The 12,860-nt window shown below is 42.3% G+C and overlaps 1 protein-coding gene across 1 annotated transcript in view; it reads right to left on the minus strand.

Moving 5' to 3' along the window:
- The window catches only part of PIN1 (peptidylprolyl cis/trans isomerase, NIMA-interacting 1), a 31,919-nt gene that overhangs the window by 8,359 nt on the left and 10,700 nt on the right, over positions 1 to 12,860 (minus strand). The window contains exons 2-3 of the mRNA XM_089653975.1: positions 7,277 to 7,477; positions 4,342 to 4,452 (exon numbers count right to left, since the gene is read on the minus strand). Of these exons, the coding sequence (XP_089510101.1) occupies positions 4,342 to 4,452; positions 7,277 to 7,477 (312 nt within the window). The remainder of the gene's footprint in view (positions 1 to 4,341; positions 4,453 to 7,276; positions 7,478 to 12,860) is intronic.

The raw sequence follows: 12,860 nt of genomic DNA on the forward strand, positions 1-12,860 counted from the left end.
ATAAGAATGTTACAAGCATGTGATGCTCCTGTAAACTCACCTGGGGCAAGTAACAGGTGTGGGCAATATAGAAATCACACCTGAAAGCAGATAAAAAGGAGAGACGTTCACTTAACCTTTGCATTGTGTGTCTGTCTGTGCCACACTAAGCATGGACAACAGAAAGAGGAGACGAGAACTGTCTGAGGACCTGAGAACCAAAATTGTGGCAAAATATCAACAATCTCAAGGTTACAAGTCCATCTCCAGAGAACTAGATTTGCCTTTGTCCACAGTGCGCAACATTATCAAGAAGTTTGCAACCCATGGCACTGTAGCTAATCTCCCTGGTCGTGGACGGATGAGGAAAATTGATGAAAGATTGCAACGCAGAATAGTCCGGATGGTGGATAAGCAGCCCCAAACATGTTCCAAAGACATTCAAGCTGTCCTGCAGGCTCAGGGAGCATCAGTGTCAGCGCGAACTATCCGTCGACATTTAAATGAAATGAAACGCTATGGCAGGAGACCCAGGAGGACCCCACTGCTGACACAGAGACATAAAAAAGCAAGACTACAGTTTGCCAAAATGTACTTGAGTAAGCCAAAAGCCTTCTGGGAAAACGTCTTGTGGACAGATGAGACCAAGATAGAGCTTTTCGGTAAAGCACATCATTCTACTGTTTACCGAAAACAGAATGAGGCCTACAAAGAACAAAACACAGTACCTACGGTAAAATATGGTGGAGGTTCAATGATGTTTTGGGGTTGTTTTGCTGCCTCTGGCACTGGGTGCCTTGACTGTGTGCAAGGCATCATGAAATCTGAGGATTACCAAAGGATTTTGGGTCGCACTGTAGGGCCCAGTGTCAGAAAGCTGGGTTTGCGTCCAAGATCCTGGGTCTTCCAGCAGGACAATGACCCCAAACATACGTCAAAAAGCACTCAGAAATGGATGGCAAAGAAGCGCTGGAGAGTTCTGAAGTGGCCAGCAATGAGCCCAGATCTAAATCCCATTGAACACCTGTGGAGAGATCTTAAAATTGCTGTTGGGAAAAGGTGTCCTTCCAATAAGAGAGACCTGGAGCTGTTTGCAAAGGAAGAGTGGTCCAAAATTCCGGGTGAGAGGTGTCAGAAGCTTATTGATGGTTATAGGAAGCGACTGATTTCAGTTATGTTTTCCAAAGGGTGTGCAACCAAATATTAAGTTAAGGGTGCCAATACTTTTGTCCAGCCCATTTTTGGGGTTTTGTGTGACATTATGTCATATTTGCTTTTCTGCCTCTGTTTTATATTTGTTCCAATACATACAAAGGGAATAAACATGTGTATAGCAAAACATGTGTTAATGCAATACCTTTTTTGTGTGAAATACTTGATTTTCAGGAAAAATATCAAGGGTGCCAACAATTTCGGCCATGACTGTATTTGATCCATAAGGACATACTACTGATATCAAAGAGTCATCATTAAGACCACCAATTCATTTGTAATACCTGACTGTCCCCAGTGGGCAGGTTAGGAACACCTCTAGGTACGCAAACTGTTCAACCGTCCAATCAACAAGTCTGTTGGGCAGTCCCTCGGAACAAAGGACTTGTATGGTTTAAAAGGCCAGACACCTCAAAGTGAAAATGAATCTACAACTCTTCTAAAATCTACAATCCATCACCTTCCAATCTTCTGATCTGCTAAAACTTCTGCAACAGCTTCTAAGACTGCTATAACTTCTAAAGTATCTCTTATCTACCCTGTTGCTAATATATACTGCACTATACCTCACTTGCTACCTGCGGCCATTTTGCTGAGAACTTCCAGCTGCCATTTTGAAGGAAAAGATTTCCACCAGAGACGCTGATGCTCAGTTAAATTCTGGCACCTGACTGCCCAGAAATACTTATTTTCCCAACTGCATCCCACTGGGGAGGCCTCAAAACCAAGATTCTGGGAGTGGTGAGACTGTGCTAGTATATTGTAATTTTCTTTGACATTTCAAACTTTCTAAGATTTATACATTTTATTGTGTGGTTAGGAATGTATTAAGGTCCTTTGAATTATTATAACTATAACTGTTTGAATATTGGTATTGAGGTTATATAGTGCATATTAACTAATTTGTAGTGTTGTGTGGTGCTAATTATCAGAGAGATTTTCTTGTTTCCCTATGGCCACGAGAAATGAGAAATAATATCTGAAGCACTATAGGTTGCTCTTAACCTCCCGAAATTTTGTTTTCCTTTATTTGAAAATCATATATTGTGTGATCCCATATAGATATTAGTATATTATATCTTTGATTGTGTGTAAGGATATATATTCATTTTGCGTTTGTATTAATATACATATATAAATTTTGTACATAAATTTATCAAAAAGGAAAATTTTGTGTATATGGTACGAAATCATATTGGTGAAAGAACTCAAGGTAAATTATTAAGTGGTGAACAAATTTTTAAGGTGTCCAAATTATTGGTTTCTTAAAATATTTGCCGTATTTTAACGGCTGGAGGCACTGCGATATTTTGTTTAAGGGAGAGGACACCGCCCTACGTATTTAGAATAAATTACATAAACCACCACAGTTGCCCCCCCCCCCCGCCCTGCCCCAGTGCTCACTGGAGAGCTGGGCTGTGGAGGGGTCGGAAGCAGCTGGCTCAGGCTCTCAGTGGATTGCCAAGAGGCAGAGCCAAGTGCAGGTCTGGGCTTATGGGGGAATTCCCAACCATATGCTTGCCAATGACAACAGACAATGGCTGGAAATCTAACTGAGCAAGAACTGGGTATGAAGAACAGCTTTCTATGCATCTCATATCTCTGATTTTAGTGATGCAAGTAGCTATAGGAACCATGCTATTTAAAATTAATTTCACATCCACCACAGACAGCTATCGTGTCTTGTGAGTAGTACTGGCAATTATCCATCCACAAAAACACAGCACTTTTTTTTTTTTTTTTTTTTAGGTGTTATCCTATAACCCAATAACCACCACAATACTGGACACTCTCACCCCCTTGCTGCCCAGGCCAATTTTTCTCTCTCTCTCACACTTTGAATGACAATTACTCATTCACACACACACACAAAAAAAAAGTCATGCAATACTGTACTCATATGAAATTTGTATAATGTTTTCACACAAATACAAGCTTTCTTTTGGTTGCATTTAATCACTGTTGGATTTTTACATTTTTGCTAAATAAAAGAAAGACTTAAAATTTTGAAAGGAAAAAAAAAAACAGTTTTTTTGTTTTAAATTTTGCCGGGACAGTACAAATACCACCAAATAACCCCTTTGGAAAGTAGATAGTTCAAGTTATTTAGTAAGAGGCATAGTGAGTTTTTCTTATTAACTTTACAAGTTGTATTGTTTTTCCCACAATCCTTTGGAAAGTGAAAAAATTAAATAACATTAGTATTTTTCCTCCACACAATTTTCATTTTAACAACTTATTTCTCACACGCAGCATAGGTATACTTGCAATTACACAAACAAAACACATTCTGCTACTCCTCCCAAGTAAGGGGATACCACATGTGTGAGATTTTTTGCACAGCCTAGCTACATAGAGGGGCCCAAAATCTAAGAAACACCTTTGGGCTTTCAAGAAGCAAAAGGCATAGACATACTAAAAAATCCAATTACCTGACTACCTATCACATTTTTGGAGAGCCCATTAGGGACAGCGACAGATGTTGATGGTCCACCAGGGACACCGACAGATGTCCCTGGTGGAATGGGACATTACAGATGTTGATTGGGCACTGTTACACTGACAGATGTATCTGTGCACTGTTACACTGACAAATGTTGATGGGACACTGGTACAGATGTTGCTGTGCACTTGGACAGTGAGAGAGAGACAGAGTCAGTACAGAGGCATGTGCCTGTTTACATTGTGTGATAGCTGTGACTGGAAACCGCCATCACGTGATCGGGAAAGGCCAATCAGAGAGCTATCACAGGACCGTGCGCGAGCCCAGAGTCTGAGAAGATGTTCAGGTGCATCCTCTCAGTGACACTTGTCCCACTTGGCCGTTCATGTACAGTGGCCAGGTGGAAAGCGGTTAAACTATGTGTGGGGTAAAAAAAAAAATGCCCACTTCTTAATGTGTTATCTATTAAACTCTTAAGTACAAAAAAATAACTGATAAAGTGGTGGACTCCAAAGAGTCTGCCCACATGCTGTGTGTAGGAAAGGGACCTCTTGGGAGATAAAGTTGCCTTGTTCCCGGAGAGTTGACAAAGGACTGTAAGCTGTCAACCTAGAACAAGGCAACACACACACAAAAAAAAAATAAAAAAAAAAAATGATGGGACAAGAAGTTTAAAGGTAACAGGTAAAAAAGAAACAAAGACTTACCTCTAGCAAATGCTCCCAAATCCCCTCCAGCTTTGGCAGAACTGCAATCACTGAACTGAGAGGCTAGAGCTTCAAAATCCTCATCACCAGATTTGATTTTCTGTATATAACCTATAAAAAGCACAAAGCAAACATAGCTCAACAACATGAAATTACTGAGAAGCATAATTCCATTCACTTTATGTAGCAAGGTTTTACCAGGTAGGGCCCTCCATTAATATGATGGGCTGATGGTAACAACACAAAAAAACAGAAGCATTATTTAGGGCCCATTCACACTATACTTTAAGAAAACTTTTTCATGTGTTCAGACACATTGCATAAGGCACCCCATCCAAAACAAATGAGCTGCAATACATCAAAATGTAGTGCTCGCTGCATTCTTTGCAGTAGAGTGCACCCCAACATATGAGGTATTGTGTTGGCATTGAAGATAAATGGCACTGCAATGCACCAACGGACCAAGGTTTGGTCCACACCAGTGCCGTTTTACGGGCCGCGACCTGGCAGCATAGTCATTTGAGCTGCCATGCCTCACAAAATGGTCCTTGCACCTTTCCAGAAATCGCAGGCCGCACTGGGAACTGCACTACACTACTGCGTGTTATGGTAAAATACACATTTTACTGAGCACATGTGTGAAAGGGCACTCTTTGACATCAGTTTGAGATGCTTTTGAACCCATTCACAATTAATTGACAGGGGCATTTGACCCGCAGCGGACCTCCTTCAAAGCAGGTTTAGCATACCCATAGACTGGTACAAACAACTGCTTGACCTTAAGGGCTCATTCACAGCATGTCTGTGGAGCTGCGTTTATCAATGCATGTTCAATGTTAGCACACCACCACACGTTTTTTTCTGTATGTCCTAAGAAATGAAGCATGTCTATGGAGCTGCGTTCATCAATGCAAGGACATGGTGGTGTGCTAAGAAATGAAGCATGTCTGCACTTTTATATATTTTAATATAGCACAGCTCACTCTATTGTAAATGCATGCTATACACTGTGGCGCATATTTGAATACAATTTTGCGCCATTACAATGAGTTAAAAAAAAAACCCACACAAATACACACAAAATAGTGTAAGGAGTTGTAACAATGCACCGCAAGGCCTCTATACAACATACAGTAGTGGGGGTGCATTATCTGAAGCATGATACACCCCAGCTAGTGTGAACAAGACCTAAGGTTTATGCACTTCGATGCTGCAGATCTTCTCATGTCATCACTGAGACTGAAGCAGGGGGTTAAAATGAAGGCGGACCCACCCATTCAAAAAGAAGCCCAAGAAAAGACATAAGGCAAGTATGTTTTTTTTTTGTAATAGAGCAAGACATGAATCTGTAGAAAATAATTGACAGAATTCCTGCAAGTGTGTAGTTTATTCTGGATCTCCGTATTGTTCAAGATAACCTGTGCTAGATTTGGAAGACCGAGAATAACGCACTTGTTGCCTCAGTATAAGAGTCAAATTTCTCAGGCATACAACAACCAGAATCCAGATGTCATTTTCAATAATTTAGTGAGCTGAGCAGTCCTAGCATAGCAATTACAGCACATGAAACCCATACTCACTGCTTCATATGTATCTAGCCAGTAGAGCGGGGGTCTCCAAACTTTCCAAAATAAGGGCCGGTTTACTGTGCTTCAGACTTTAGGGGGGCCAGAACTTTGACAAAGGAAGTAAAAATGTCCTGGCATCAGTGGGAGTTAACAATGTCCCATCTTTGGTATTAGGGGAAATATTCGTACCCCATCATTGATGTCAGTGAAAGGAATAGTGCCCCATGGTTGGCATCAGAGGGAGGGCTAGTGCCCCGTCGGTGGGAGGAACAGTGTTCCATTGTTGGTGTCAGTGAGAGGAATAGTGCCCCATTGTTCCTATTAGTGAAAAAATTGTTGGTGTCAGTTTGAGGAAGTGGCTCATATCTGTGTGAGGAACAGTACCCCAAGGGCCGGATAAAGGCATGCAAAGGGCCACATTATGCCCCCGGGCCGCAGTTTGGAGCCCACTGTACTAGAGTAAACAAACCTTCACATAAAGCAGTTCTGAATAGAACTCACAAGCCCCTCAATGTATAGATGACCCTAGGGACCAACATTTGCGCTGATCAAGCACTGTGGTAATTTCAGTTGGTTCCTTGCTCAGTGGGTGGCCCTGTCAGCCGCCTCCAGATCGACTTACCCCGAGTAAAAATTAACAAAGGAGCCAGGCAGAAAATTGTTGGCTAGAAGCAGCTGCATCCAATCAGATGCAACCAATGTTCTAATATCTTGAAAGTGAGCAGGGCTGGCTGTCAAATTCAATAGGTGTGGATGGAAGAATATGGTAATTTATTTCCCATACAGCCTGCAGTGCATGACTAGCTTTAGTGCACCACCAGATACAGTGGGGAAAATAATTATTTGATCTCCTGAAGATTTTATAAGCTTGCCCACTCAAAGAAATTAAGGGTCTATAATTTTATCATAGTTGTATTTTAAATGATGAGACAGAATATCAACCAAAAATCCAAAAAAAAAAAAAAAAAAAAAAAAAAAAAAAAAAACACGATACAAATGTTATTGAGTTGCAGAAAAAAAAAATGTGTGGTGGTAAAAAATGCAGCATGTCTACACTTTCATACATTTTAATATAACACAGCTCACCCTATTGTAAATGCATGCTATACACTGGCGCACAGAATTGAATACAATTTTGCGATATTACAATAAGTTACAAAAAAAAAAAAAAAACCCGATACAAAATAGTGTAAGGAGTTGTAACAATGCACTGCAAGGCCTCTATACAAAATACAATAGTGGGGGTGTAATATCGGAATATAATTTAGAGTCTAATTTAGTAGGGCCCCCAGAGGTTCTCTCTTTTCTCTATGAAGGTGGATGATTTCCATGATAAGAGCTCTAATGATCCTTAAGTGCTTACCTACCATTAATAAGTTCTAAGGCCTCCTCTTTGGTGCGTGTGATTCTCTCTTGCCGCCACGATGAAGGACGCCTGGACTGGTTATGCTTTACCAACAAGTGAGAACATCGCACTTTGGTTGGTTCACCTTGCCCATTCTTCCCACCTGCAGTAGGTCGCTCCCATTGGCTGGCATTAGTCATGTGGTTGAAATAATAGACACGTCCTGCAAGAGAAGAGAGTTTATGAACATAGCACATACAATGTATTCTCCACAGAGCTCCTCAGTATCTACTGTAAAATACAGATTACTGCCTTGTGGCATGTTATGGAAAGTATTAAATGCAAGTGAACAGAATCAATCTAAACGGCAGAAAATATTTATCTCCCCGAACATTAGGGTTGCACTGATACCAGTATCGGTGCTGATACCAAGCATCTGCACAAGTATCAGTACTCATGCAAATGCTCCGAAACTTGAAACCAACACCTTCAGGCTCAGTTCTATCAGCTAACAGCGGGGATTCCCTGCTGCCATCTAAAATGAAAATGAAAAAAAAAAGCCAGCAAAAACAAAAAATGCCGGCAATTACTGGTTGTTATGGGTAGTTACTGTGTTACAGGGCCACCGTGTCCTTAACCAATGACTCGTTCTGCGGTTTGTGAAAATCCCAGATCAGCAGTTTTTGAAATACTCAGATCAGCTCGTCTGACACCAACAACCATGTCACGTTCAAAGTCACTTAAATCCCCTTTCTTCCCCATTCTGATGCTCGGTTTGAACTTCAGCAAGTCTTCTTCACCACATCTAGGTGCCTAAATGCATTGAGTTGCTGCCATGTGATCGGCTGATTAGCAATTTGCGTCACCAAGCGATTAAACAGGTGTACCCAATAAAGTGGCCGGTGAGTGTATATTCTGAGGGTCCAACTGATCATTCTTATTGAAAAGACCACAAGTCTTGTGCATTGGTTCCTTTTAAACTATGTCAATAGCAAACGTTTTAATGTAGAGCAAGCTAGTCAAGACTCCATTAGGCCAGTAGTTCCCTATCTGGGGTACACTCCAGTACTTTAGGGGTACCTGAATTCTTAGGTGATGCCCAACCCTAGTGACAGCCTACCTCACTAGTGCTCAAGCTCCTTTCATTTGTCATGTTGCAGGCAGAAAAAGAGCCTAAAGCTCAGGGGCACAATCCTCGCACTGGTCCTGCCTGTGCCTCTCACCAGTCAGCTAACAACAGAGGGATGCTGAGGCTAGCAAATCAGTCCAACGAGAATATAGGTGTGCCCCCCTCCTTCCTTGGGCTTGGGCTCTGGATTTGTAGTGAGGTCATCTCCTGGCTTTCTCCGGAAAGACTGACCAGATGGAATGAGGGTCAAGTTTACCTTCTGTGACCCCATGATGGAGAGGATCCTGGATGTACTGGGGGTTTCCTCCTCTTATCCCCCGATTGGCTGACTTGAGCCAAGCTGTGGATGTTGGGGTCACTTCTTTTCCTTCCCAAATTGAGTTGGGTGGTGGTGGAGGGATACAATATATATAGTAATGGCCTGCCAAAGTGAAAAAAGGTTGGGACTACTGCATTGGGTTGTAATAAAAACAGACGAGTTCATCCATAAAGCTGAAAATCTATTCAGAAAGAGTAATAGCAGCCAACTTTAAAAGTCCCAGCAAATAACTATTTTTTATCTCCGTGAAGGCCTCTGTGTAAGTGCTTACAAAGCTACTGTGTGCAGGGGGATCCAACTTTCTACACAGTAAGCCCCAGAAGGTTGGAGGTACATTTTTTAAGACTGCTGCTAGGGTTCGATCCAACTTTTTTTTTCGTTTTGGATAAATTAAATGCTTTTTCAAGTTTTAATATAGTCCATGATCCCAATGGGGAGCACCTCACTCACTGTCTCAGTGACAGCAGAAAAAGAAACAAGGGGAAGAGTTTTTACTATTACTTGATGGGGGGGGGGGGATTATGGATAATACTATGGGTTAACAATGGGTTGAAAAAGGAATACATTTTATTTTGTACCCGCAGCGGTTGTTTACCTGTTGTCTTGTGCAAGTCACGCCTACATAATAGTAAAATACAATATATTGTTAAAATGGGGGCGGGGAATTCTTAAAACTGGGAGAGAATCTGGGGCAATGTGTATGACAACCAGTCAGCTTTTATCTTCTGCTTAATTGGATAAACTTTGAAAATGAAAAATAGAAGCCGACTGGTTGTGATGCATATATGCTCCCGATTCTGTCTGCTCCAATTTTGAAAAATTCTCAGAAATATGACATTTCACACAGAAGAGACTGCAATTGGACAGTCATTCCTGCTGTGTAATACAAAGCAATTTCCTGCTGTCACTTTGGAAGCTGATAATTGTCGGTTGTAGTGGAAGGGAAAATAGGGGCGGGGGGAGAGGAGTAGAATGTGAGAGATTTGTCCTAGAAACTATTTTTCACCTGATGGAGGCAACTCAAGTACTGTTTGTAGGCGGGGGAGGGGTAGGCTTTCCTGAATAAGTGAGTTTTCAAAGATCGCCTAAAGGCAGACAGGGTGGGAGCTAACCGGACATATGAGCGTAAGGAGTTACAGTGGATGGGAGAAGTACCATCTGGCTCTGGAGAAGTCCTGAAGGCGAGCATGGGAGGAGGTGACGAGGGAGCTAGAGAGCAAGATGTCTTGAGAGGAGAGGAGCGGAGCAGATGATACCTGCGGATGAGGTTGGTGATGTAGCTGGGGCAGTGTTGTGGATGGCTTTGTATGTTGTTGTTAGTATTTAGAATTTTATACGTTGGGTTAGTGGAAGCCAATGAAGGGATTGGCAGAGAGGGGCAGCAGTCACTGATCGGTAGTTGTTTCTTCCCTCCCAATGGCACATTTCTTAGGTCTGGCGGTAAACCTCTTTCTTTAAAAAGTCCTACACAGCCTGAACTTACAAACAAGACACTTACAGTCTCATCTGAAGATAATAATGTCATCAAGATATACTGAGGTGCATTTCTGATGAGGATGTAGCAATTTACCCATTCACCAAAATTAGCCAGAGCAGAAGGAAACCCAAATTGCATTCTTTTATATTGGAAATGACCACTGGTGTGGAAAATGCCTTTTCTCTTGCTTCCATAGTTAAAAGGTATGTGCCAGTACCCTTTGGTGAAACTCATGGTGGTAAAATGCCAAGCTGGTCCCAACAATTCTATCAGCTCGTCTACTCAGAGCATCAGCTATGCATCGAACTTCGATACTTCACAGAGTTCTTTGAAGTCATTGCAAAACTGCTTAGCCCAGTTGGAGTTCAGTACAAACAAAATCGGGCTTGACTATTCCACTCTGCAACTCCTCAATGATTATAGAGTTGGAGCATTTTTCTGAACATCTTCTGTTTGAGCTTTCCTGTGTGCACTGGGAATGAGGTTTTACTGAGAGTTTTACATTAGGCTCTGTAACATCATTCATGATCACTTGTAAGACCTTGGAATCCTCAGATCTCCCTATCCCTCTGCTGAGGAGGTTCCACATCTACAGTGGGCTCTTAACTGATTTCAGCCAGGGCCGCTACCTGCTCTCAATCTTTCCAGGGTTTTAACAGAATTGATAAGGCTTCCACTTCCCAGGTTGGTGTACCTTATAGTTTACCTCACCAACCTTTTTTACCACCTCAAATGACCAATGTCATTTGGCTAGAAAATTACTTCCCACTGTGGGTATAAGCACAGCCACCTGGTCCCCAACCAGGAACTAAATTTGGGTGACCAAGTTTACACCCTTCTCTGTGCTTCCTGTATCTTCTGTAAATGCTCCTTTACCAGAGGCATCACCTTAGCGATCATCTCTCATTTGGGCAATATACTAAACCACCATTTTATGTGAAGACTATTTTCCCAGATTTCTTTAAGATGTCAAGCAACCCACAAGGTTTTCACCCATACACCAACTCGCATGGGGAAAACCCAGTGGAGGCTTTAGATACCTCTCTGATGACAAACAGTGCTGGGAGTAAGCAGTCACAATATTTTTTTACAACTCTCGTGAGCACAGATTTTTCTTTTTAAACCTCTTGACTAGTCTATTTGTGAGTGATATACAGAAGAACGCAGTTGTTTGATCAACAACTTTCACAAGTCTGCCATCAACTTCAGCATGGCAATTCTTAAAAACATAATAGTTCCCAATCAATCCATTGAAGGTCTTCCTCTGAGGTACTGCCTCTGGCTAGCTTGTTGCATAATCAAGTAGTACAAGAATATACAGGTGACCCTGGGTCAATTTCACTTGGGAAACCCTCAGATCCATTGCAATATGCTCAAACGGTATCTCGATAAAAGGCAAAGGCACCAAGGGAAGTTCCGAAAATGCGACACTGGTGCGGTTAGCTGCCAAGTGCGACAGGAAGCAAAATGTTTTTAATTCAGCAGTGACTACCGGCCAGTACAACTGGTTTGTTATCCGTGGCTGTTTTCTTGACCCCCAGGCAACCTTCCAATACATCACTGTGAGCCAAGTCGAGTACCATGTGTTTAAAAGGCTGGGGGAGCAGTAACTTTACCACAGACTTTGGTGACTAGTTATAGCAAATCACTATTGACTACAGTGTGTGAACCTTCTTTCAGCCAAAGGTACTTGTGATACTACATTAACCGCTGTGACTTGTTCTCTGGCATTTTTTAACATGAGGTCCCACATTTGGGCGTCACCATATGCACCCCTTGACACCTCCATGTCAGGATGCACTGGACTAGAGGTGCCTTCCCCTTCTTCCTCAGACAGACCCTATGGTGGGGAAGTTTCTCTACATCATCCCCAACCATGACCTGCATAGGAGGATATTACCCCCTGCAGGGGAATCCTTGGCCTATAGACCATCTACCACAGGTGCAACATCAACACTTTCACCACCATCATATACTAGAGTCTGCCAACTCACACTGCCCCCCCCTCATTCAAAGGGAACAAAAATATCACATTGTTCAGACAGTCCTCTGCTCACATAGTCCCACAGTTCAACAAAGAGAGGGCAGTCCCATCCTACTATAATGTTGTGGGTAACACCACAACCTCCTGTGTAATCATGCCACATGCGGTGGTTACTGTCACAGGCATTAGTGAGTAATCCTTAGTGTTTCTATGTACACACAATATAATAGTCTTTTTACAAGGCCAACTCTCCCCATCACCCTAGTATTCACAAGGGTCACCATACTATCTAAATCCAGAAGCGCCCTGGCATGAAGTTAGTTCATCCAAATAACACATTAAAAACCACCCCTAAGTGAGATCCTGGTGGGTAGTACAGACCCCCTGTATTATTATTATATTATACAGTATTTATAAAGCGCCAATGGTTCGTAAAAGGGCATCCTCCAAATGGCTCCACAGGCCATGGGTTCCTTTAGTAGGGGGAACCAAGCCTAGATATGACCCTGGGTGTGACACCACCAGCACAGAAAGTTCCTGTGTTTCCGTGTCAGAGCAGTCTGAGCTCCGGAACGCTGGGGTAGTTGCTCTCAGACTCTGTAATGAATCCCAAGTTTGTATATGGCTTTACTCTCCACACTCCAATGCTCCACCAGTCAGTCCATCATCTAGGGCTCCCTGTTGATGACCCAAAGCT

The sequence above is a fragment of the Staurois parvus genome, unplaced genomic scaffold, assembly GCF_062004578.1.
Source record: "Staurois parvus isolate SC_StPar_1 unplaced genomic scaffold, SC_StPar_1.0 ptg000732l, whole genome shotgun sequence".
Taxonomy (NCBI): domain Eukaryota; kingdom Metazoa; phylum Chordata; class Amphibia; order Anura; family Ranidae; genus Staurois; species Staurois parvus.